We start from the raw sequence: 26,010 nt of genomic DNA, 5'->3' as shown, positions 1-26,010 counted from the left end.
ATCTTTCTGAGGATGTCTAAGCGTCAGTTCAGGGATCCAGCTGGGTGACTCCTGTCCAGGTTCTTAGATTGTAGCAAGTTATCAGCTAGGGCTATGGTCATCTGTAGTCATGAGATTCCAGAATGTCTCACTCACATGCTTGGGGCCAGAAAGCCAGCATTTCTCTCCCCGTGGACCATTTCATGGGGTTTTAAGCATCATTATGTCATAGTACCCTGTCTCCCACTGAATGAATGACCTAAGACGGGTTAGAATAAAAAAATAATAAAGCCTTGGAAGTGACACACCATCACTTCTGCCATATTCTATAGGTTACACAGACCAGCATCACATCTGGTCTGGATATCAGGATCATTGGGGCGTGTCTTGGAGGTTGGCTGCCACAACAAAACAACCTGTAGGCCACAGGAAAGACTCCATTTACCCATCCTTTTCGTTTTGATCTTCCAGCTTCTGCCTCCTGAGGTCTGAAGTTAGTCCTGTGTGACCAACCATACCTGGCTTGTGCAGTACCGGGGATCAAACTCGGGGCTCCAGGCTGGTGGGCAAATAGTCTACCACCTGAGCCCCACCCACAGCCCCCACTTATTCTAAATGGATAAATGGTCTCTAGCAGCTTGAAAAATTCATGGTCCTGAGTCTGTTCCGCGTGTTGTAGGGCTAGTGCTAGAGGCTGTTGTGGAGATGGGGATATATGAAGAGGCTTCTGGATGTCCAGCTCAGGTACAGTAGAGGACCAGGGTGCCAGCAGCAGATTACGAATCTGAAGTAGAGCTAGAGGAATTTCTGCAAACTTGGGAAGTTATTTTCTTCATTCCTTCTGAGGGATCTCATCTGTTTCTTTGGTTTAAGCGATGTCACAGTTAAGGTGACAGTGCCTTCTGCCGCGGATTCCTGGCTGGAGCTCTCTGACCTGCTCTGACACTCTGCCTGAGCCCCTAACCCTGATGATTTGCCAGGATGCCGTAGACAGCCTGCCTTAAATCCCCCATCCAGAGCCAGGAGTCGAAGTCCAAGCCTCATATGTCGTCTTGTCTGACAGAAATAACCTTGCCAACATCTGCATTCAACTCAACACTCAGCAGACCCAAACACAAGTCATCGTTTCCCTCTGACACAGCTGTCTCTCCTTTCCGGTGCTCTGGATCAGTGGGCGGGACACCAAGGACCCTAACAAGAAGACTGGAAGTTGTCTGATATTCATGATTCCTTCTTACCCTCATCCTTCACGTTCATCAATCACCAAGTCCAGTCAGTTTCTCCTACATATTCCTGAGATTTGACTTCCCCTATGTGTATGCCTAACAGAACTGAATGGATGTTGTGCACAAAGTATGTAAAATCCAAAGTACATCTTGTTCCTCCAACATTTTCAGTGGTTGTCCACTACTGAAGGCGTCAAGCCCAGGTTCCTCATTATCGTGGCTATGTTCTAATGTGGTCTAGCGTGCTCTAGACTCTGAGCCTGCCCCTCTCAAATGTAGTTCTTATTGTTTTATTTCAAACACTTTACATTCCCATCAGCCTTCACTTCACCCCCTTTCTGACTGCCCTGCTTTGTTCTTTTTGAGAAAGTCTGGTTCAAGCTTTGCCTGGAACTGGATACATAGTAGAGGATATCCTGAAATACAGAATCCTCCTGCCTCAGCCACCTAATTGCTGGGATCACTGATGTCTGAAACCATACCCATCCATTCCAGCAATCTTGAGTTACCCAAAGAGTTTCTAGGTATTCGTACACTCTGTGAAGATATATTGCTGTGATTGGTTTAATAAAGAGCTGAACAGCTAATAGCTAGGAGGTATAGGCGGGGCTTCTGAGCAGAAGGGGGAAGTAGGAGGACACAGTACAGGTACAGAGTAGATAGACACCAACGGCACATGGCAGGAGTCAGACATACAGTACGAAAAGAAGTTAAAGAGCAACATGGTAAGACATAGACTAATAAAACCAGGTTAATTGAAGTTATAAGAGCTGGTAGGAAAACCTAAGCTAAGGCCAAGCTTTCATAATTAATAACAAGTCTCCATGTCATTATTTGTGAGCTGGTGGCCAACAAAAAAGCTTGCTACACCAAAGAGCCAGCGAGGTCCTTACAAACTTCCTACACAAGCTGCTCCATTGTAGGACACCATGCCACTGCTAACACGGCTCCTCCACACCAAGCGTCAGTCCCCAGTCTTCCCACACTGACCGCCCAGCACCAACTGTTCTTCAAGCTGAGCGCCACGGTCACCTCTCCCAGATGCCCCTATTATATCCTTGCTTTTGTCCTCAAAACACCCATGGAAACTCTTCTTTCCCACCTGAGCAAAAGTCATACATTTATTTCTGTCTCCACCTTTATGTTCTTATCAAGTTTGGGGTCTAGGATTGTGTCAGAGTTTCTTTACCTATGTTCAGGACTTTTTACAACCTGTAGTACCTCTCTCTCTCTCTCTCTCTCTCTCTCTCTCTCTCTCTCTCTCTCTCTCTCTCTCTCTCTCTCTCCCTCCCTCTGTGTGTGTGTGTGTGTGTGTGTGTGTGTGTGTGTGTGTGTGTGTGTGTGTGTGTGATGTTGGAGGAAATAAAAGAACATTATCATAAATGACTGCTACTGATTTGCACATTGACCGGGATTTGGTGTTTTCTCTGCTATTTTAGAGCACGGTCCTTCCATTCAAAACAGAAAATTCAAAATAATCACAAAGCCTCATTCAGGTCCTTGGGAGCATCCCAGAAGGTGTTATCAAGGAGATCACAGCTCCAAGACTACTAATCCCCTGAAGGCCCTGGGACAAAATGAGGTGGGTGGCCATCACCCTGCCCTGCTTGGTCTAATGTGTATGCTTGAGCTGTTGCTTGTAACACAAAAAGCTTTCAAAAAGCAAAATACAATGCACCTCATTTGTGCAGATGAGAAACTGAAGCTTCGACAGGGGGTGGGCTCAGACCCAGGCTGCTGACAGCGGGGTCAGAAACAGATGAGAGACATGAGAGAAGGGGTAGGCTCAGACCCAGGGTGCTGACAGCGGGTCAGAAGCAGATGAGAGACGGGGGCGGGGAACAGGGTGTCACACCAAGGGTGCTGACATGGGGTCAGAAGCAGCTTTTCTCTCCCCTCTCCAAGACTGCTATATACAGACACTTTTCAGAGCAGGCAGAGGTTAGAGCAGAAGGCCTCCTCTGAGTGTCTCTGTTTATGTTCTTTGAGACACACATGTCTGTAAAATCATGGCCCGTGTCAGCAGCCAGTGGGGTGGGGGATGTCAACATTTTTAGAGGCTCCTGGCAAGATTTATCTGCCTTTACCTTTCTGCTGCACCCTTGAAACAGCTGGAAAACCTCTCCAAGCTTTCACTGCTGTTCTGAAAATTCTTAAGCAGGTTTGTAAAGTTTAGTGATGTCACTTGGCATTAGCCGGCCCATGTGTTGAAACAGAATTCCTCTTACCACGGAGGTATTGTTTTATATTTGTGGACTCTTGGAGAAGGGAAGGGAGCCTTGGTCAATAACTACTCCTTTCCAGCATGGGCTGTAAGGGCAGTGTCTACAGTGTCAACTGTTTTGAAGGAATCTATTCCATTTTCTCCTCTAGTAAATAAATGTAAAGAATGATGTACCATAGAAAAACACGGGAAGAGCCGGGCAGTGGTGGCGCACACCTTCAATCCCAGCAGTTGGGAGGCAGAGGCAAGTGGATATCTGAGTTCGAGATCACCCTGGTCTACAAGAGCTAGTTCCAGGACAGGTTCCAAAGCTACACAGGGAAACCCTATCTTAAAAAACAGAAAGAAAGGAACAATGAAAGAAAGAAAGGGAAAAAAGAAAAGAAAAACGCAGGAAGGGGTCAACTGTGCTAAAGGACTGCCATAGCAATTTGCAGATCCTATTAGTTTCCCTGAACACCCATCATTTGGACATGGAAGGACCAGTTCCATGAATGTATCATCCAAATGATGACTGAAAGCAGCAATCTTTAACATTTTAAGGTTGCAGACCCCTCTGAAAACTTGGTAAAAATTATGAGCTTCTCTGTGTACCAAGAGTAGTGTAGAGACTACACAGAGCCATATGGAGTCCACAGCTTTTGGCTTCTTGTATCTTTCCCTAAAGCGCCTCAGTAACCCAGGCTGTAAGAATACACTGAGCTCAGCCCGACAGGGACACAGTCAGCCTGACTAATGGTAGTGCCCCTCTTTGCACAAGCATGGGTGGGCCTGGGTAGACTTTGACACCCCCAACGTCCAAGTTTTAAGTATGTTTTATTCTATTAATATATTCTATGGGTTATTCTTTTTCACCCCATGAGAACATAAGTTCCCCTGGACAGCAGAAGTTTGACTTTCATGTGCCCCAGTACCCCTAAAACTGTCTGGAAAAGAGTACTGAAATAGGATCCAATGGATAAATATACCCCTCTTTTTCTTCTGGGTAAATCATAGATTTTTTTAAAAAATGATATAATAATACAATTACAGCATTTCTCTGGTCCCATTCCTACCTCCAAACTCTACCACCCGCCCAAGTTCAAATTCCTGACCTTTCCCCCATTGTTATAACATGCATACATATGAACATGAACATGTATATTCTTAAACATGACCAGCTTGTCCACACACTGTTGCTTGTGTGTTGTCTGCAGTGCTGTTTTGGCACTAGACAACCAGTTGGTGTCCTCGGGGACGATCCCACTCGCAGCTTTCCTCGGCTGCCTGTAGTGCATTGTGCGGGCTTTTCCCAGTCCCCTTTGACATGTTCTCGTCCAGCTCATGTTTGGTCAGACATGTTTATGAGACTTCATGGGTGTAGGTTCTGACATTACTAGGAGACACACACAGTGTCACAGCAAACTCCCAGACCCGTTGGCTCTTATAATCTCGCCACACTCTCTTTTGCAATGTTCCCTGAGCCTTAGGTGTGGAGTGTTTTGTCTTCATTGGGACTGGGCTGCACAACTCTGCCTTTTGGTAGCTGGTGGTTTTCTGTAGTGGTCTCTGTCTGTTCCAGAGAGAAGTTGTCTTGATCAAAGGTGAAGACTACATTTATCTGTGAGTATAAGGACAGTTGTTAGGGATTATGATGGTTTAGTAAATTACCAGTTGTAGATTCTCCTCCAATAACCATGACTTCACCATCAGGGACTTGTTAGCTAGGCTTTCAGTACCTGGTGTGGTATCCCTCCAGTTGAGTGGGTCTTAGATCTAATTATAAAGTGTTTTTATTAATGTATAGCTATCAACTGTGTTCATATTATCTTGAAATCTATAAAATGGCTCTGACTGGGGGGTTTCTTAACTTTGTTGAGTTTAGTTATGTACTGTTTTCCTATTTGTTTGCTTATTTATTTGTTTGTTTGTTTTTTATTGCTGGTGAGATGGCCTTACAATGTAGCCAGGTAGCCCAGGCCTGACCTCAAATCTGAGGTCCTTTGGACTCAGTCGTCTGAGTACTGGATTTTAGGCATGCACCCCGTCTTAGTTAGGGTCACTATTGCTGTGACGGAACACCATGGCCAAAGCAACTTGTGGTGAAAAGCATTGATTTGGGTTATATATCATAGTCCATTAAGGAAAGACATGGCAGGAATTCAAACAGGGCAAAAACAAAGAAAACTGGAGGTAAGAGCTGACCCGTGGCCACGGAAGGGTGCTGTTTGATGGCTTGCTCTCTGTGGCTGGCTCAGTCCACGTTTTTATAGAATCCAGGACCACCAGCCCAGGAATGAAACCACCCACAATGGACTGGGCCGTCTCCCAAGGATCACTCATTAATAAAATGTCCTATATGGCTCACCTGCAGCCCAATCTTATGGAGGCTTCTTTTTCTCCAGTTGAAGTTCCTGCCTCTCAGACGAGTATAGCCTGCGTGGAATTGACACACAGCTATCCACACACATCCCACCACCCCCACTGCTTTCCTTCTTATCCCTTTTCCCCCCGCCAGTCTGTCTTCTCCAGCCATACGACTACCACCCCCTCTGTCACTGCAGTTCTGATTACCCTAAGGACGAAACGAAGCACATGCAGCGTATCTGGATGAAGAACGAATTAATGCCGTTTTCTCCAAGTGACTCTGTTGAAGCAGCAAGGACTCAGTGTACTGATACAAACGCTGATTACTGAAATATTAGCGTAAATGAGCATGCACTTTTGACAGCGAACACAGGAGCATGCAGAGCAGGCGAGATACAGAACACTGCAACTGTTTCTTCAAAAGGTTTGCATATGGCATTGGCAGCTTGCTGGAATTTAAATGACTTCACAAGCCACTTCCTCAAACAGCTACGAAGTCAATTTTAGCATATATGCGGTTATCTCAGATTCCTGCATTAGATGATGAATTAATGAAGTTGAATTTTCGTTGTAATCTGCATTCCTAGATGTAATCAATGGTGGTAGGTTTTTGCTATTGTTGCTTTACTTTTGTTTATTTCATGTGAAGGGTTGTGGTTCAATACACAGCAACATCTTAAAACTAGAACCAATAAATAAATGCAACTCCAAAAATCCATCTGAACCAAATGGTTTAAATTTAGCACCAAGTATATACATTTAACATTCAGAATTTCTACTCTGAGTTTCCTACCAGCAAATTGTCTTACCAGAAAAAAAAAAAGGAGGGAAGAAAGCTGCCAGGGCCTTATAGAAGCAAGAGTAGTACACACTACAGCCTAAGCGCATTTATCACCACTGTTTGGGGGCTCCGCGTCTCTCCCCGAGATAGTGGATTTTAGACACGCACACACAACTATTCATAGCTCGCATGGCTGTGGGGACCATCCCCCAGCTTGCACGCTCATGCATCTCTTGTCACATGGACCGGCTCGCTCCGCATGTGTCATTAATTGTCAAGAATGCTGCTCGGAGTTGGCTGATCGGCAGATAGGCAGTGCAAAGGAACAGGATTTGAGGCAGCCCAGGGTTTCCTCTTCAAGTAGGTTTAAAACATTTTTTTTTTTCTCTCTCTCTCTCCTCTCACTAACTTCCTTCCTGTTCTAACTGCCAGTACTCCGAAGTCAGAGTTGAGAGGCAGAGGTACCCGGACAGAGAAGCCCTGACTGTAAGTTCAATGCCTGAGATGGGGGGGGGGGGGGGGGCTGCAGGTGGGCGCAGAGCCATGCAGGGAATCTCAGACTCACGCTCCCGCCCCTGCAGCAGATGAGCTCTTGCTGTTCTCAAGATGGGTGGCTCTTTAAAGCTAGCTCCATGACAAGAAAGTGCTAGAGAGATCACTGGAGCATGGAAGGGGAAGTCAGGGCTGGGAACGGTAGACAAGCTGGAGGAGGCAGGGCTAAGTACCCGGCTGCCGGAATGTTCTAGACAAGGGCTCTGGGAATACCTGGAAAACGGGGTGTTTTCCTTGCTTGGCAGAAACTGGAATTTGGCCAAGCTCAGAAACAGAAAAAACTGTACCTCTGCGCTGATCTGGACTGTGTTGGTGGATGTTGGGTTGTGCTGGGGTGGGGTGGTGCGGTTTCCTGTTTTTGTGAGCACTTTAAAGAGAATGTTCAAAAGAGGGGGGAAACATGGTTCAGAACTGTCAATTACTAAGGCATCGGCAAAAGAGAAGGATTAAATTCCTGCAGTGGGATGGGCAGTAAGTTAGTCACTGTTACTGCCCAAAACAAAACAGCTCTTCACATCGGGGAACCCTAAAGCAAACCCGGAAGAGGCAGACAGGGTCCTTAGAGAGAGAGGCCAGGAGGAGCGAAGTGGGCTCAACTATGACCAGGGTCAGTAAGCCTTCCAGGTGTCGTGATCTGAACTCTGGCCTCGTTAGACTTGCCTTGACATGCTTTCCTCTCTGTCACTTTCCAGGCAGTCTGTCCTGAAGTTCCCATCTGGGGTAAGTTGGGACATGGGTCTGAGAAACCCTGAGCAGTTTTTTACTGCAAGTGAGGAAGACAGACTGCCCTCACAGGAAGGTCCCCCAGCCATGGCTTCACAAAGACACCTGGAGGCTTCTGAAGCCAGGGCGGGCATATTGAATACTCATAGGAGAACTCAAGAAGAGATCAATGGTGACCTGCTGGCTGGGAATTTGTCACCAACAGGTGTCATTCACCTTATCATTTCTAAGAGTGTATCTCTGGCAGTTTCAAATATAGCACACAAGTTTAGTGACAAAATCAGCTTAATTCTTTTGTAAGACCTGTGGGTTTCTGACAGAACAATATCCAGCCTCCATCCACGTTGCCCAGATGCAGCCAGCGAGGAACAACTGTAGCCAGTCAGCCAGCCTAAGCCTCGTGGGCATCTTCCAGCCTTGGAATTTGGTCCATTTTGAGGAGCATGGGTCTGTCCCTAGGGAGGCATGCTTTGAGTAGTCTCCTGGTTTTGCTTTAACTGAAAGCCTGGAGCAACAGAGTTATTCTGAGGGGGAATTTATGGGAATATAATATGTGACAAACTTCAGCTAGCACGAAGGGAGAAGTCCTGTGGGGTGAAAACGAAGCAGAGAGAAGATAGCCAGCATTGGCTCAGAGCCTTCTGTGTGCCCAGCTTGGTATTGGGAAACTCAAGATTTTCATCCTGAGAGGATGGGGAAGATTGTAAGACCCAGAAGTATTCGGTAGTTTGACTGAAGTCGTGTTACTAGCACAACAGAGAACTGATGGCTTAGAAAACTCCCACGGGAGAAGTTGTCTCTGCTGGCACACGTGGAGTGTCTTTGCTTGCAGGACAGCGTGCTGCTCTGTTACGGATGTGTTGGTGGAGGGTGGGTTGGAGTCTCATGTAGAGTCTACAGTGGTAAGTCCCCGGTCTTGCTTGCTCTTACCAATTTGTTCTTTATTCATAACACTCTGATTTCCTTAACCAAGGCTAGATAAAACTCCACCAGGTCTTCCTTCAGGGGCCTGATAACCTAAGTTCGACTGGTCACGAGACTGTCTTTGACTTCTAACATTCCATGCATTTAAAACCTTGGCGAATGTGTTGAGTTACTCAAGTCTAGTTTTTGTTTGTTTGGTTTTTTTGGGGGTTTTTTTTTGTTGTTGTTTTGTTTTTTTTTTTTTGTTTTTTTTTTTTGCCCAGTCATGGCTTCCAGAGCACAGCTGTCTTTGTAGACTATTTTAAAATGTTATTTGTGAAAGACCAGTGTCACGTGGTGGGCAGTTGGAGAAGCATCCTAATTCTTAAGTCTTATCTCCAGGACTGGAAAAGCATGATAGGAATGCAGATGCAGGAAATAATAGGCTGCTCTCTCAGCAAGGGAAAGGTGAAATTCTGTTTCTGAGGGAGTTGTGGCGAACACCTTTAGTCCTCGCACTCCGGAAGCACAGTCAGGACTCTCTCCGTGAGTTCCAAGCCTGCCAGCGTACGTAATGAGACCCTGTCCAAAAAAAAAGGCATTTTTGAAAAGAAAGAGAGAAAGAAGAGAGCTAGAGAACGCTGTTTCTAGAGCTCTGTCCCCTTCTGGACAGATAACCTTCATTGCACCACACAAGGTGGGTCCCTCTCGGTCTGGTCTCCAGCTTGGATCTTCTCACCCAGTTTCAGAGTTTGGAATGCCTATGCAGTTGACTTGGTAGACAATGACCTTTCGATGGCCAGGAAGGGCAAAATGTTCCATGTGGCTAGAAATATTGAAGGAGTGGGGGTTATTCCAGAAGCAACCAAGAGGCCTTGTGAATGTCCTGGGAGATAAGCTGGCATCTCCAGAGACCAGGCAGCAGCATCAATGTGGGCAGAGCCTTGATCAGCTAATGAGGCCTGCAGCTTTCTGAGAGAACTCGGCTCTCTGCTTTGGGTTCTACCTCGGGAAATGCCCTGCTCCCACCCCCTACACACACACCCCACCTCCCCCTTTGTCTAGTGGCTACCTCTTCCTTGTAGTGACTCAGATGTACAGGGCGACGCCCCAGCCTACCCAGCATTTTGCTCCAGAGCCAGAGGGAGTTTCTCTAGCGACCGCTCCACATCCACTGACTCATCATTCCGAGTGAACACGGGCTTCAGTCAGGCGAAGGTTCAACAAATAAAACCTGAAGCTAAACAGCTAAAGTGAGGTATTTTAAAAAAGTAGTTATCATTATATTCATATAATAATAAATATAATTATTATAGTAGCATAATAGTAAATAACCCTCAGAAGTCCCTGAACTTCGGGTCTCTTCCTTACTCCTCGCAAAAGCAGATACAGATTGAGGAGGAAGGGCTGGGCATGGTCGGTTTATACCCAGGGGAAGCACTGGGCACTGGGCAGTTATGTGCCACAAAACCCGTATTGTCAGGGCCAGGAAGGGAGGGAAACAAGAAAAGGAATTCATATGTATTGAGTGTGCACAAGCCAGTGCAGTTCACAGCTCACATTTTCTTCGACCTTTCAACGCCATGAGGGAGGGTCTGTTTTCCCACAGCCCTGGGAGCTTGCTTGGATACTCTAAGAAGTTGGTTGCAGAGCCAGGCTTCCAGCCGGCCCTCCTTCCTCAAAGCCCATGTTTTATCAAACATGAAGGTCATTTCTCCAAATTAACCAGGGACAGGATTTATTTCCCATAAATGTAGAACCTAATTTCTTTTATGGCCAACAACTCAATGAAGCTATATTAATAGCCAGACCTGTGTGTCCTGGCCTGAGGTTAAATTGTATTTCCTATTTTCTCCATGTTTCTGTAACATGTAGCCCCCTCCCAGTGCCTGGTGATTGCTTTCAATAATTCATGGGATGCACCAAGCATGTAATTGCTAGGTTTTGACTCAGAACCTTCAGTGACTATTTGCAGCCGTTTTATTCTATAGTCTTTGTGACGCAACGGGATTTAGGTAAAGAAAAATGACTTACATCGGAGAAAAAAAGTAAGCTATATAAAATGTAAAATGCAGCACCTTTGGGAAAGTCATATGAAATTTAAATAATTAAATGATATTGTTTCCTCATACACACAGATGAGGTAAGGTAACTGAAAGTCGCTCAACTGTCACACAACTGCAGACAGGGAGTTACTTTCAGAGAAAGGCTGGGGACAGTGGACCATCTAGAGACCGTGTGCCCTAGTCCCCCATATCTCAACACAAGGGAAGCAGGGGCCTCAAGACTGAAACATGTGCCCAAGAGTTCACTTTGAGGGAGCCAGAACCAACATCCCTGTGTGATGGGGCTGTTCAGAATGGAGATAAACAAGGCCCGAATCGCATTGATCTAACCACAACCCACGTGCCCACACTCAGGCGACATGGATGTCTCCTGACGGCCTCTGCTTCTGTATAGCCAACATTTGGAGTGAATAAGGGCAGTCATGACTTTGAGGTTCAATCCCAAGGACCCAGCAGGAGCTCTGCGGGGAAGAGAACTTCCTCTGCAGCGATTAACTGTGCTGCATTCATCAGGAAGTCACAGGTTCAAAGTCAGGTTTCCAACCCGGAACTCTTAGACCATGATAAAGATTACGAAGGGCTTCAGAGTCCATGAATCTATGCACTAAAAGAAGAATCATGTCTTTCTTTACTCTTTTCCCCTTTGGACTAAAGACCATGATGTCTGTCATATTTTAATGAGTTGCTTATTTTTGTTTTTATCTGTATGGCTATTTTCACATGTGTGTTCTGTGTGTGGATCCCAGAAGCAAGAAGAGGATTATGGACCTTCTAGAACTAGAGTTAGGGATGGTTGTGAGCTGCCTGGGTGCTGGGAATCAAACCCAGGTCTTCTGGAAGAGCAGTCAGTGCTCTTAACCACTGAGTCATCACCAGCCCCTGCTTATCAGATAAGAGTCCTGTCATCTCCCAAAAGATGAAGGACCACCAATCAACCCAGCTAGGCCTTTTGAGTGTGACTGGTTATCAATTTCAGTTCCTTCCCTGCCTCTGACCAGCTTGGTGAGTGTCAGTGTGCTCTAAAGTGAAGGACTTTTTGCTTAAAGGCTTTGGCTGAGAGTTGTCCTTTCAGTTATTTTATGGTTATTACCATAATAATCATCTTTCCACCGTGAATAACTTTGGATCATCTGGTCTCAGATCTTTTTCTTATGCTATAATTCTGTCAAATTATTGCAATATGGCCCTGAAACTCCTGCTTTTGTTGTACCAATTCCAGACATCACACATTGCCCTCTGCTCTTCAACTTCTTATAAAGTTATCTCTGTTTTATGAAATATACATTTGTTTGCAATGAATTGTGAAAATTTAAATTATATCAGATTTAATAACACGTTGGAAACTCAGATGGTGGAAGAGATGATTTGGCAATGGTCACAGAACTAGAAGTTTGCAAGTCTTGTGTCAGCCTTTCTCTTTCTTCCTCTCCCTCTTGTTCCCCTCCCCTTCCCCCCTCCCTCTCCTTCTCCTTCCCTCTTTCTCTTGCTCTTTTCAAGAACTGGAATCTAAAGCTGAAGGATTACAGCTCTTGCAAACTAATGAGATCTGCTTGAACTGATGAATGGGTACAAGGTCGCCATCTAAAAGTCAGGCTTCCAATGGGGAACTGTTAGAACCGTCATATGTTCCACTCCTGTGAACTGGGCCACCCTTGTCCTTGTAATGAGTCTGCTGCTCTGTCCAGCTGGTTGCGGGTTCTCCACCATGCTCCTCAGTTAAGCTGTTATGGCCACCAGATGATAATCCACCTCTTCTGATATGGCTTATCGGGCTTGCTCTTCATCTGCCCCTTAGAGCGTGTCCTTTAACTGCCCCAAATGACAAGATCCACCCACTGCACCCTTCTTTGTTTTTCCTACCAGTTCATTCTAGTTTTTCCCTGAATGCTGTTTGGAATATGAGCTGGATAAATCATTATGTTTTCCCTGCTGATCTGGAGCCTTGACTGTTGATCTCTGGAATCTTGGCTTTGGGTGATGCCGGTGATTTAAGTGAGGCAAGGTTATCATAGGAACCAGCCTGCATGCTTCCTTTTTTGTAGGAAAAGGACCTGAGCATTGCAATTCAGAGCCTCTCAGGGCTTTGGTCTTTGGTCTGACGTTTGGAAGATGAATGAAGAAGACCCTTGTTGCTCTCCCTTCTTCCATTTCGACCTTTTCTTGGTCCCCTCTCCACACACCCTGCCATTTCTTTCTTTTGTTCCATTAAATTTGCTCTTGTTTGTCTCCATTTCTGAATTATTTTTCTTCATATTGCATGAGTAACATTGAAACACAGAACGATCAAATTGGGCCATAGATTTCTTCTTTCCCAGAGAATTCTCAGAGGTCCACAGTGACATACTGTTGATAAGATACGACAGATAGTGTCTTATAGGCTTTGACTATGAGAAATGAAGGCTGTGCCGATGGGCAAGAGGAGATCATAGTTAGGCATCCTTTCCCAAGCATCTCCAGGCAACACCTCCATTGCCTCCAGCCACATTGTCAAGTTCACCACGGTGTGACCAGGAATGAGTTTCTTAACCATCAGGTCTCAGTTTCCCCAAAGGTTCAGGGAGAAGTTGAACTATGTTACCTCTTAACTTTTGGGCTCTGAAAATCCATTTCTACGGACACTCATGAACACTCCCATGAGGATAATTTTACTAGATTTCCTCCTCGATTTTGTTTACACAAGTCAAGTAGATGGTGATTTCTTTGTTTACACATGTAGATGATGATTAGAGAAGGAATGTTCCATTGTCCACCCAGAAGAGACTTTGTAGATGTGTCCAACCTTTTGGCACTATTATACAGTGTTTTTGCTTATAAACTTCATGCTCAAGAGTCATGCCATCAAGTTGAATTTTTTTTGAAAAACCATTCTTTTAAATAAATTTATGATTTTCAATTAGGCCATACTCATAGCTAACCTGCAGTGTGTGGAGAGCATAAGTTCACTAGAAATATAGGAAATTACAGCAAAGACTCAAACAAAAGGCAACGTGGACAGAAGGCCCCTCATTACAAGTCTGCACTTACGATTTTGCCTAGAGGAATTTGAGCTCTTTGCTATTTGGTGGCATGACAAAAGAACACAGGACACAGAGTAAAATGAATCAGTCAGTGAAAATTATAAAACGCAGAGCTACACGAGTGTTATGGAGTAGGAGTGGAGACTCAAGAAAAACCTGGGACCCAGTGTCTGCCCTCAAGCCATGATTAGCGGTGTGTGATGGGGCCCATTCGAACATCCCAAGCAGGTGTCAGAGGCCTGTGTTTCTGAGGGGGAGTCCATAGGAAGAACCACAGGTGCTCTGTCTGTGTCTCGTGTCACCGTACCTCAGACCGCACACTGGGAGCAGCAATGGAGCAAAGCTAGAATAGTTGGTCATTGTGACTGTTTGTTACATTTCTTCACTATGTATTGTTCACAAGTGAGTTACTTGTTCCCATAGTTTTATTTCTGAAAGGAAAACTTAAGACAAGTCAGAGAAATGACTGGAAAGATTATACATTTCATGAGATGTATTGAGGAACGCTCTGAAGATCACCGATGAGTGCAGCTCTCCAATAAGGCACAGGTGGCACCAGTAGCTACCCAGCTAGCTAACTAACCGGCCATTACCCTTTCTCTGAAGTAAAGAGAAGTCAAGATGACTGAGAAGGACGAGCAGCCACAGCTGGAGGAGGGAGAGGACGACCTGGACAGCAAGCTCAATTACAAGCCACCCCCCCAGAAGTCCCTTAAGGAGCTCCAGGAGATGGATAAAGATGACGAGAGTCTAACCAAGTACAAGAAAACACTTCTGGGAGATGCTCCGGTGATAGCAGGTATGTGGGGGGAGGGGCGGGGGCTTCAGGGGAAGGCCTCCAGTGAGGCATACACAGCCATCACCCACAGTCAGAAGCAAAGGGCTACGTGGTTAGGTGGGTGAGGCACTGTTTATACACGCTGTCTAAGGTTGTGGCTGTATAATTAAATCTTCTTTTGAGACTGTGTGAGAGGCAGAGGTGAGGCAGACAAAAGTTACCCACGGGGAATACGTAGGATTTCAGACCACAACTGCATTGTAATCTGGTCCCCATCAGGTTTTTTCTCTTTCTTGGGTGTTTCTTAATTATTCCTTTTTCTCTCTCTCTCTCTCTCTCTCTCTCTCTCTCTCTCTCTCTCTCTCTCTCTCTCTCTCTCTTCTCTTTCTCTCTCTCTCTCTCTCTCTCTCTCTCTCTCTCTCTCTCTCTCTCTCTCTCACACACACACACACATACACACTGCCAGAACCACCAGACATGGTGACAAGTACTAATAGACAATGTCTCAGTATTTGAGACTTGTAATTAAGATGAGTCTGTCTTAGCAACTTGGGAGAAAAGGGTTTATTTATTTGGCTTATGCTTCCACAATCACAGTCCAACACTGAAGGGAGTCAGACCAGGAACTCGGGGCAAGAACCTGGAGGCAGGAGCTGATACAGAAGTCATGGAGAGTGCTGCTTACTGGCTTGCCCTCCATGGCCTTGATCAGCCTGCTTTCTTACAGCACCCAGGACCACCAGCCCAGGGGAGACACCATCCACAACGAGCTAGGCCCTTCCACAACAATCGTCAATCAAGCAGTCCACTGAGTTGCCTATACTACAGTCTGGTGAGGGCACTTTGTCATCCTTCCAAAATGACTCTAGCTCATGTCAACTTGATATAAAAGTATCCAACACAGTCTGCAAATTCCTGAATTAGAAAAATCACAATTCTGCCATCTCTATAGGGATCAATACCAAGTATAGTGAATCTGCCATTCTGTTTCTATTGCTACCCCACACAGAGAAGTCGTTCTCTCTATATATTCTCTTCCTCGTCCACAACTTGAAACACACATACACACACACACACACACACTCTCTCTCTCTCTCTCACACGTGCACCCTTTCCTTGTACTTACATTTTCTCTTTAACCTTGCAGACCCAACAGTCCCCAATGTAACTGTTACCAGGCTTAGCCTTGTATGTGACAGCGCACCAGGACCAATCACCATGGACCTTACTGGTACGTGAACACATCTCTTTTGTTCAGAGGGGTCTAAGATGTCACAGGGAAAACTTGGTCTTTGTCCCCAATTCGCACTGGAGGAAAGCATTAAGGTGGCCCTTGGAGACGTATATGCTGGGATCAGTGTACAAACCATTGCACTCTGAGTGTCCACTGCTTGCTGCATGTGAAGAAAACTCCAGCTCCAGACTCAATGTCATGGAACAGTTGAGAATTATACACCTTTTGGTGTATATGCACGTGTTCTTTGCACACTATTATGATTCCTAACTCATGTACCTGTGAAGAGTGCATGTGTGTACATGCATGTGAGGGCCAGATGTTAACCTCAGGTGTCATTCCTCACAATCTCGCTTGGGCTAGTATGTCTGTCCCATGAGCCCCGGGAAAGATCTACCAGTCTCCATCGCCTCAGAGCTACCATGCCCAGCTCTATTTATTTGGAGGGATTACTTAGTTCTGAAAAGTTGTTCAACATTCAGGAGGTCCAACTCAGTCCTCAAACTTGCATGGCAAGCATGTCACTGACTGAGCCACCTCCCCAGCCTCCAGTCATGCACTTTTGATGTGTCTACTTGTATGATATTCATGTCAGAGCCGTGTTTCCACATAAGAAATGGTTGTTCTTATAGGAAAGACTGCAGATGTTGAAACATGCTTGGCACTTCCAGACTTACGATATTTATAAGGTCTGAACACCAGCAAAAGCTCTAATCCTTTCCCAGCTATGGTCTTAGCTGAAGGGGAGGAGCACCCCAAGACCTCCTGGGTAATGATAGATACTCCCCCGCCCAACGTACTCAAAGCTTAAAGCTCCATTCCGTCATCAGTTTCTCCTACAAAAACATAGTGTTTATTTCACTTTTTGTGACTAATAGTCAAGTACTTTCCTTAGGCAGGTCTCGAGGAGGTGGTCCTAGATGGGGAGGTGGGCTTCCTGGGAAATCAGGCACCTTCTGGGGATGAGAAAAGGGCCGGGAAGCGAAATCAGAGGCATGGAATGGAGATCTGGAGGGGAATCTGCTGCCAAATTCCAAACTTCACTGAAGCAGATGAAAGCACAACTCTGGGGCCGTGAGTGTAGCAGCAGGGACTTCCCTCTCACAGGGCTGTGCACTTCACCTTATATGGATTTTTCTGTCAGAGGGAGGAAGTCAGGGCCTGACAAAACAGGTTTCCGGTTCAACTGAAATCAGTAGAGCAGACACCACACACACCCAGGCGCGTGTACTCTCTCTCTCTCTCTCTCTCTCTCACACACACACACAAACACACCCACACACCCAGACACACACTCACACACACTCTCACACTCACACACACTCAGCCCCATGTTTCAGCATCTCTCCAGGACAAAAGCAGGCTCTCTCTCGCTGACTCAGGCCTCTGTGACGTAGCCAGGTACAGCCATCAGTTGGCAAGAGGAGGCCTGACAGCGCTGTAGACATGTCCAAAGGGATGAGAACACTGAAAAGACGGAAGCTTGGTCTTTGAAAACCTGAATTTGCTTTTCTGTCCTAGGGAAGGTGCTAAGGTAAAACCGTGTGATAGTGTTTGCGAAGTAAAATACTTACCCAAAGCTGTGTGAAACACACATGCACACATACGCACACACAGAGAGACACACATACATATGCATACAGAGGCACGCATGTACATACACATACATATATATGCACACATAGAGAGACACACATGTACATACATACGTATGCACACATAGACACACATACACATACACATACACACATACGCACACACAGAGACACACACATACATATGCATACAGAGACACACATGTACATACACATACATATATATGTACACATAGAGAGACACACATGTACATACATATGCATGCACACATAGACACACATATACATATACATACACACGTGCACACAACTGAACTAAACAGGAGTGTAGGTAGGAAAGAATAAATCATCGTAGCCTCCCTAAGCAGGGCCCAGGATTTAAAGGCAGCTCTCAGGATTATGAACCCTAAAGCTGTTACAATTGAAATGATCTTCGTTAAGGAAAATAATATGATATAACATTGTAAATGCAATCCAACAAGTTCAAAATGAGAACCTATTTAAATAATTATAAAAATTAAAAGTATTTTTAAAGCTAGAAAATACCATATATTACCAACTGGTAATTGGTAATAATAATAATATCAATATATGAATTGATGGAGGGAAAATCTATTAAATGCTTATCAGTTTTATGAAAGCCAATAGCTGATATTCTTATTTATTTTTTCGCATATCTCTTTGAGAGAAGCCATCACAAATTCAACTAACTATGGATATGAAGTTTTCATTAGAAGGAATATTAGCTCACTTTCCTCTAAGGTGGCCAGTTGAGTGACTTTTTTGCTGTTGTACTGACAATAATAAAAAATATTTATCTTCATCAGAACTAAGTAGAAGTTATGGGGAAAAAAGAGATTTGTCTCCAAAACTAATTATAAAGTTTGTATATTTTTGGCATTGACATCAAATTTGTAGGAGAACCCTTTACCATGCAACTGTTTTTTTTTTAAATAACTAAACTATAAGATGCAGGCAGTGTGTGTGTATGTGTGTGTGTGTGTACACTAATCCCACATGCTAGTTGAATTAAGATTCTTATGAGCCATGCAGCCCAGATGTACCCAGCAGAAGGCTCTGAACCATGGCTTTCATTCTTTATGTAGCGCTCCTGAGGATATTAACTTTCTAAACGCTCTTCTCCAGGTGACCTTGAAGCCCTCAAAAAGGAAACATTTGTGCTAAAGGAAGGTATTGAATATAGGGTCAAAATTAACTTCAAAGTAAGTACCTCCCATATATGCTTTCCTATGGTTTATTTCTTGCAAGATTATGTTGATACTCTGTTGTGGCCGCTGTTGGTTTTGGTGGTGGATGTTGCTATTTCCCCAGCTTGGGGAAATAACCCATTCGCACCCCTGTGCTCTTCCTGTGGAGATCCACCCTTGCTTCCCCAGTCTTTCCCCAGCCAGGATACCTCAGCCTCTCCACACATCACCACACTCTCTCGGAACCCCTGACACGAGGCACACACTACTGGGTACTGTGCCATTTCCTCCTGGCACAACCTAAGCCACCCGGGGCCGAGCTAAAATTGTGTGGCACTTCCTTCCACTATTTCACACAGCCTCATACATGGTAGACCTTCATGGATATAAGTTACGAAGAAATGATTCAGTGAGAAGGAAGAGAAAGTAGGAGACTCCACTGCTCAATAGGAGACTCTGCAAAGACCATGTCATGAAAAGACATACATCCCAGTGAGTGACTGCAGTTCCCAGGGAAATAACCTGAGCAAATGGGTGAGAGCAAATAAGCGAGAGACGTACTGCTCTTGTGTTTCGGGGTTTGTTGACTTTGGCTGCCCCTCGTCCCCACTCAGTCATGTCCTCCAGGGCGCCAGCAGGGGAGATGCCATCTGCCCTCTCTGTTTGCACACCACCCTTCTCCTGGGTGCAGGATATGATTCAGAGTGGCTAGACAGCCACCCTCTACCACATGCTGAAACATCTGAGGTCTTTTCATCCTGCAAATATTTGTTGACGCCTACGCAACCATCACTTGAAGATGGATGACATTGGTTCCTGCCATACTGTTTATTCTAGAGGACCTGGGATGCTGGGAAAACTTCATATCTAAAATTCATAGGATAGCCTCCCATCTGTCCGTCCAATATTTCATCACTTGCACTACTGTGCTGTTAGTTTAGAGAACCTGGGTTTACAAATGAAATTCAACCAGTAGTTTGACTAAGAAGACGAAGGGAGGCCAATGGACACAGGTGAGTCTAGGGCTGTCAGAGTTGTGTATCAAGGCGCAGAGGGAGCTTCAAGTCCATCCACTTCTGAGGTTTGACTCTGTCTCCATCGAGATTAAGTCACTCTATCTGTAACCCAAGCAAAGGTTAATCATCCTTAGATTGTCCCAGTTACAGCTGGAAGGAGCCCAGATCACAGTAAAGAGTAATTAAGAAACAATTTAATCTTTACTGATGTTTCATGGCAAACACTCAAGGATTCCGCATTTATGGTACCGGTTACCTACACCCCTCTAGGATTCTGTTTCTCTCCGTGTTCTTTTACTTATGCTGAAGTTGACAACACCCTAGAACCCTGGCCTAAAGAACACACTCTGCCTCTTAAGGACAGGAAGTATCTCTGACTTCCACAGCCTTCCATGTCATTCCTGTCACTGAAACGTCTTGCTCTGGGGGTTGGGAGATCCAGAGGGGAGGAGCTGTGGGCAGCATGGCTCACACAGCAGCAGCAGATGCCTTATTTGGAATTCTTGTTACTGCTGGGCTGCCTTTCCTGCTGTTCCGTCTCTTCCCACCTGAACTGGATACGCCGCTCACTAGGCCCAAGGGTCAGGCTGAAGACTTGTTTGGGTTTTTTGTTTGTTTGGTTGGTTGGTTGGTTTTCTCTTCCTTTTTTATCTAAGTTAGAAACAAGCTTATTTCATATGTCAATCCCAGCTCCCTCTCCCTTCCCTTCCCCCCCCATCCCTTCCAGGCCCCCCCAGACCCCCACCTAGTCTCCACTCCGATCTCCAGAGAGGGTGAGGCCCTCCATGGAGGATCTCCAGAGTCTGTCATTTCATCCAGGGCAGGGCCTAGGCCTTCCCACAAGAGTCCAGGCCGAGAGAGCATCCCTCATTATGGGATGGGTGCCCAAAGTCCATTTGTATGCCAGGGATAAATACTACCCAAGGCCCCATAAATTGCCTAGGCCTCCGCACTGATGCCCACACTAAGGGGTCTGGGTCAGTCCCATGCTGTCCACACAGCCATCAACAGGCTGAAGACTTGTATAAAGACACATTTCATTCCTCTCATTTCTGAGTTAGATGTGAGACTGGGAGTAATTAGGAAATGTGGGTTTCATTTTATCATCGTCTCTCCAATAAATTCTAGCTGCCTTTGGTTGCTTTATCACACATACTAACCTGGACAATTTAGAATCGAAGATGACAATGTCCAGTGTTTGTCTAGTTCACCAAAGAAGAATGAAGGGCAGCCCTAGTAGTTCAGTTTTAACTATTGAACCCACCATGCGTACAGATAGACAAAATTATCGACTGGGAAGATTACCGTAGGTGCTTTAATTTTTCTGCTGTTGTAAACTCTCCAAGCCCTTCAACCCATGACTCAATGTCCTCTTTAACATGTTTATATAGACATGACCACTGTGAAAAATTCTCAAACAGCCCAATTCAGACCCAGGTACAGTGAGTCATGGAACACAAAATGCTAGGATGCCTACCACTCCATTCCATCGCTGTGGATTTTCATGGAGTATCCAGAGATAGGTGCAGTATCTTAGATAATGTCCAATGGTGAGAGAACCTTAAAGTGCGTGCCTGGTACCAATGGGCTTCACCCATTGTTTGTGGGGAAGAGTGTTTTGGTGTGACCATACTCTTACCTCCAGATCCCGATCGCAGTCACGCAGCCCTCTCCAAGGCCTGACTTTCCATTACCACTTTTCTCCCTGTTTGTTTTTCAGAGGCGAGGTGGATCACTTCTGGGGATATGGTGTCCACAGACTTACATAAAATTTTCCATTGGTACTTTTATAACCTTGTCTGAGACAGAGGCAGTGTTTTTGCTAGTAGCATTTAGGAGAGAGAGCTAGAAATTATTGCCCAAGCCACTAAGGAAGGAGAAATGTGGTGAAGAATATTGAGACAATGTTTTAATTGACACCCTCCCCCAGAAGCTATTAAATGGGGAAATATTACAAGAGTCGATGAATAGGCCAGCACTGGCAACACTAAGTCTTGTGATTGGATCTCCCCAGTCCTTGCGAGAAACACCAAGTTATGAGAGTAGAACTCAATCTGTTTAGCTAGATGAGATGGGCAGGAAAGATTTTTAAAAAAACTGCAAGATCTTTAATCTGAATTGGTTGGGGGTGTCTCACCTACAGGTGAACAGAGATATTGTGTCGGGCCTGAAGTATGTTCAGCATACGTATCGGACTGGAATGAAAGGTAAGATTGTCCCAAACTTCTCGCTGATATTTCTGCCCCAGGCTTTGAACAACCTTTGGCTCTAAGCTTACAAGAGCTGGATGAAAGGTACCGGCATATGGCATGTCCACTCTTAGAAAAGATACCAGGTAGATCAGACATAGCCATTGAGAAAGCATTCAGGATGCTGGGTCCACTTAAGGCAAAGCAGGGGTCTTCACCATTCAGAATCTAGAATTCAAGTGTGTTACCCATTCATACATGGGGCAGTAACCGAGACAGAGTGAAGCAAAGATCAGAAAGCGGTCATCAAAAGTGAAAGAATGGAAGAAACAACCCACTCTGTAAAGTGCTTACGTGAAGACCCAAGTTTGGGACCCCGGGACCCCCAGAAGCAAACAATATGGCGGCATGCATCTGCAATCCCACCCTGGAAAGGCAGAGACTGGGTAGGGGACTCCCTGGGCATCACTGGATGGCCAACATAGTTAATTGGTGAGTTCCAGACCAGTGAGATGGCCCCATTTCAAAGAAGGCAAGGCAGATATTGCCTGGGAAGAATACCTGTGTGTTCTTCTGCCGTGTGTGTGTGTGTGTGTGTGTGTGTGTGTGCGTGCGTGTGTGTGTGTGTGTGTGTGTGTGAGTGTTACACGCTCACACACACACCAAATACTCAATAGCATAAGCAGTCTACAGTATAAAACCATGACAGAAAGACAAAAAGGACCTGCCCAAGGCCTTTGTGCTGGGGTGAGCATCATGACTTCCATAGGGAGGAGGGATAGAGAGGCAGTGTGTTGGGGTGAACCTCAGAGTACCATTAGAGGAGAGGCAGAGAGACAGTGTGTTGGGGTGAACATCAGGGGTGCCATGGGGAGGAGAGGCAGAGAGACAGTGTATTGGGGTGAACCTCGGAGTACCATTAGAGGAGAGGCAGAGAGACAATGTGTTGGGGTGAGTCTCAGGTGTACCATGAGGAGGAGGGGCAGAAAGTCAGTGTTTGATGTCTTAACAAAGAAATAGGAAAACATTTCTTTCTAGGGATGAGAAAAAGCAGTGTAATTGAAATACAGAACCACATATTCCCTCAGCTGTCATTCAGAACATCTCTTGGGCAGGAACATAACCCAGACCACATCCACAGTCTTTCTGTACCAGGCATGGGCACAAGATAACATATCTCAGTCCCCCAAATCAACAAAGGAGCCAGGAGAAATTCTTATTTGATATGACTTCAGGGCATAAAAACCAGCCTATCAAATTCCAGAGAAGACCGTGGACCTGAGAAACACTTATCAGCCTTGCTAGTGCCTGGTCTCCGAAAACCCAGCTCAATTTCCTGTTTCCTTTGTGCCCAGAGGCCCCGCTGACTCACTGCAGCCAGCAGCGTGTGGCATGTGTGCAGCTGGGCCTCCAAAGTGCAGCCGCTAAGAGCCAGCTGTACCCTACCTCGCTGTTGCTGCTCAATGCCATTTAAACCTCTAAACTCCAGCTGCTCTGGATCCATACCCCAGAAGTCCCCCCAAAAGTAAGGTCCGGTTGACTGTGTTCATCCCTTGTTTCTCTCCTCCACTGCTAAACTTTTGACCAGCTTGTTGATTTCCCCTCCCATCTAACCTTTGAATTCCTAAACTCTACACAGTCTGACCACCAGATGTTACAGTAGCCCCCTCCAACTAAGATGTTCGTAGAGTGATTTTAGACAAAGGGGTCCTTGAAGTCATAGATGGATAGAAAGATAGATAGGTAGATAGATAGATAGATAGATAGATAGATAGATAGATAGATACAGAGAGACAGACAGACAGACAGATGGGTGGGGAGGCCCCAAGTGTTGTAGAGCTCGGACAGTTACCAGCAAGACTGAGGCCTGATGTCTGTCTGTCCATTTTTAATGGTGCAATCTGCTTTACATCTGTAAGGAGGCTTCAACTCCACCGATTTAAGTTACTAATATTCTGATTTAATAATCAGAATTGACTCCGATCCTTTTCTTTTTAAAGACTAATTTTGGCACCCACAGGTTACTGAACCTTGGCCCCAATTATGGGGGATAGCAAGGTAAACTGCATTTGTTTTTTGGGTTTTTTTTTTTCAGTTTTTCGAGACAAGGTTTCTCTATGGCTTTGGAGGCTGTCCTGGAACTTGCTCTGTAGACCAGGCTGGCCTCGAACTCACAGAGATCCGCCTGCCTCTGCCTCCCAAGTGCTGGGATTAAAGGTGTGCGCCACCAACGCCCGGCAACTGCATTTGTTTTAAAGGAGCTTTTGTTTTTAACATGCTTTAATATGTCTGCCTCAGGAGATATTTGCTGTTTGAGACAAGGTCTCCTGTGCACGCAGACAAACCTGCTCTTAAATTCCCTCCTCATCTTCTCTGGTGCTGGAAATGGGGTCATAGGCACCGGTTTAGTTAAAAACAAACAAACAAACAAAGAAAAAATGCCCCAGGGAAAACTGGTATTTGGCCAGGTGTGGCACTGTTGCTCTGGGTTTCTACCCATATAAGCTGCACTCTGGGCTCTCCCGTGTTTAGTATGCTTTTCCTATACCAGGATCTTACGCTAATGGATCATTCTTTCTTCCTAGTGGATAAAGCTACATTCATGGTTGGCAGCTATGGGCCCCGACCAGAGGAGTATGAGTTCCTCACTCCAGTGGAGGAGGCTCCCAAGGGCATGTTGGCCCGAGGCACTTACCACAACAAGTCCTTCTTCACGGATGACGACAAGCAGGATCACCTCACCTGGGAATGGAACCTGGCCATTAAGAAGGATTGGACAGAATGAGTGCATCTGTCCATCCCTGCCCTACCTTCCCCACCAGAAGAACCCCCCCAGCCATGTGGATCATGTTCACCCTCCTCCCTCCCTGTTCACAGCTGGATCCGCTCGATCTCACACACACACACACACACACACACACACACTCACACACACACACATTCTCTCTCTCTCTCTCTCTCTCTCTCTAACACACACACACACACACACACACACATACACAGAGTCTCCTCGTTGATATGTTTTATCTTACCCCATCTCTTAAACCCTAGGTTTAACCTCACATGTTTCCTCAAACTTTCTCCCCTCAGCAGGGCCAGAGTTCCAAAGTTCTCCATCTCTTTTCTTCCGATCTGAGTACTGAAGGCCAGGAAATGGGCAAGCCGTCTCTAATGGCGCGTTTGCCTTGTGTGCAGAAACTCATTTTTGCCACTGGGTTCTTCTGGTTCAGTGAACCCCCCCCCCATCACCTTCCCTGCTTTCCTGCCTGTGAGGCCTCTTCTCTGTGGGAGACACTGTAAACAACACAAAAGGAAAAGAATAAAACACTGTATGTGTGACTGAGACTCTCATTTCCCTTCCTTTTTCCTTCAAACAAACATGGTACCAGAAGGCTCACATTCTGAGTCAGCTTACGGATGGGGGCATGGGTAAGATCCACAGTCCAGGGGGTATGTATATCTTTGCCAACAGATGGTTACAAGGTAGTGGTCGGTGGGTGTTAGTAATACAGAGAGTAAACATTCTAAATTTCATTTATTGTATTTTCTTCGGGGGCCTTCATCGAAGACTGAGATGTGCACTCCACCACCTGTAGTGGCCCAGATCAAACTCTGGCTCCTGCTTGGGACTCTTCCTTGGGTTCTCGACATCCACTGGATGAAGTAGAAGCATCTACGCTAGTTTACTCTGTTGCATAAAGGCCTATTGCAAGACGGCCTCAAGTCTGTCATTCTCTTCCGTCCTGTAATGCTCAGTGACTCATGTTCATTCACATTCTGTTTTCATGTCTAGATGGCAGTTCTTCCCATGAGATCTCTTGTCAATATCCACTGTCAGCCTGACAGACTCTAGAACCACCATGGAGAAAGGCCTCCAGGCCTGCCTGTGAGAGAGCTTCTAGGCTGGGTTCATTGAAGTGGGAATGCTCACCCCACCCATGTGTAGGGTCCCTCCATGCTGGGATCAATGGAGAAAGCGAGCCGAGCCGAGCCCATCTCCCTTCCCGACTGCGGGTGCAGTGTGACCAGCCAGCTGTGTCACAACGTGCTTTCCTTGCTGTGACCGGCTGTACCCTCAAACTGGGCACCATAATAAATCCTGCCCTCTCTTCAGTTGCTTTTGTCATGTAGAATATTTTGTCTTGGCACATAAAAGCAGCGCGTGTCCTTTAC

The 26,010-nt window shown here is 45.7% G+C and overlaps 1 protein-coding gene across 3 annotated transcripts; it reads left to right on the top strand.

The window, feature by feature from the left end:
• Nucleotides 1-6,780: 6,780 nt before the first annotated feature.
• Arhgdib (Rho GDP dissociation inhibitor beta) lies at nt 6,781-25,176 on the top strand. Of its 3 annotated transcripts, XM_040743444.1 has the most exons (7): nt 6,920-7,042; nt 7,801-7,828; nt 14,424-14,616; nt 15,743-15,826; nt 18,571-18,647; nt 21,792-21,855; nt 24,423-25,176. In XM_040743444.1, the coding sequence occupies exons 3-7, from the start codon at nt 14,439-14,441 to the stop codon at nt 24,620-24,622; spliced, it is 603 nt and encodes a 200-aa protein (XP_040599378.1). In that variant the 5' UTR covers nt 6,920-7,042; nt 7,801-7,828; nt 14,424-14,438; the 3' UTR covers nt 24,623-25,176. The 3 variants fall into 3 exon arrangements, with proteins under 3 accessions (XP_040599380.1, XP_040599379.1, XP_040599378.1); XM_040743446.1 differs by lacking the exons at nt 6,920-7,042; nt 7,801-7,828 and adding an exon at nt 6,781-6,916; XM_040743445.1 differs by lacking the exon at nt 7,801-7,828 and having other exon boundaries at nt 6,906-7,042.
• The last annotated feature ends 834 nt before the right edge of the window (nt 25,177-26,010 follow it).

The sequence above is a fragment of the Mesocricetus auratus genome, unplaced genomic scaffold (genome assembly GCF_017639785.1).
Source record: "Mesocricetus auratus isolate SY011 unplaced genomic scaffold, BCM_Maur_2.0 Super-Scaffold_100001, whole genome shotgun sequence".
Taxonomy (NCBI): Eukaryota; Metazoa; Chordata; class Mammalia; order Rodentia; family Cricetidae; genus Mesocricetus; species Mesocricetus auratus.
Note: the sequence above shows the minus strand (reverse complement) of the source record. Positions and strands in the feature narration are given on the sequence as shown.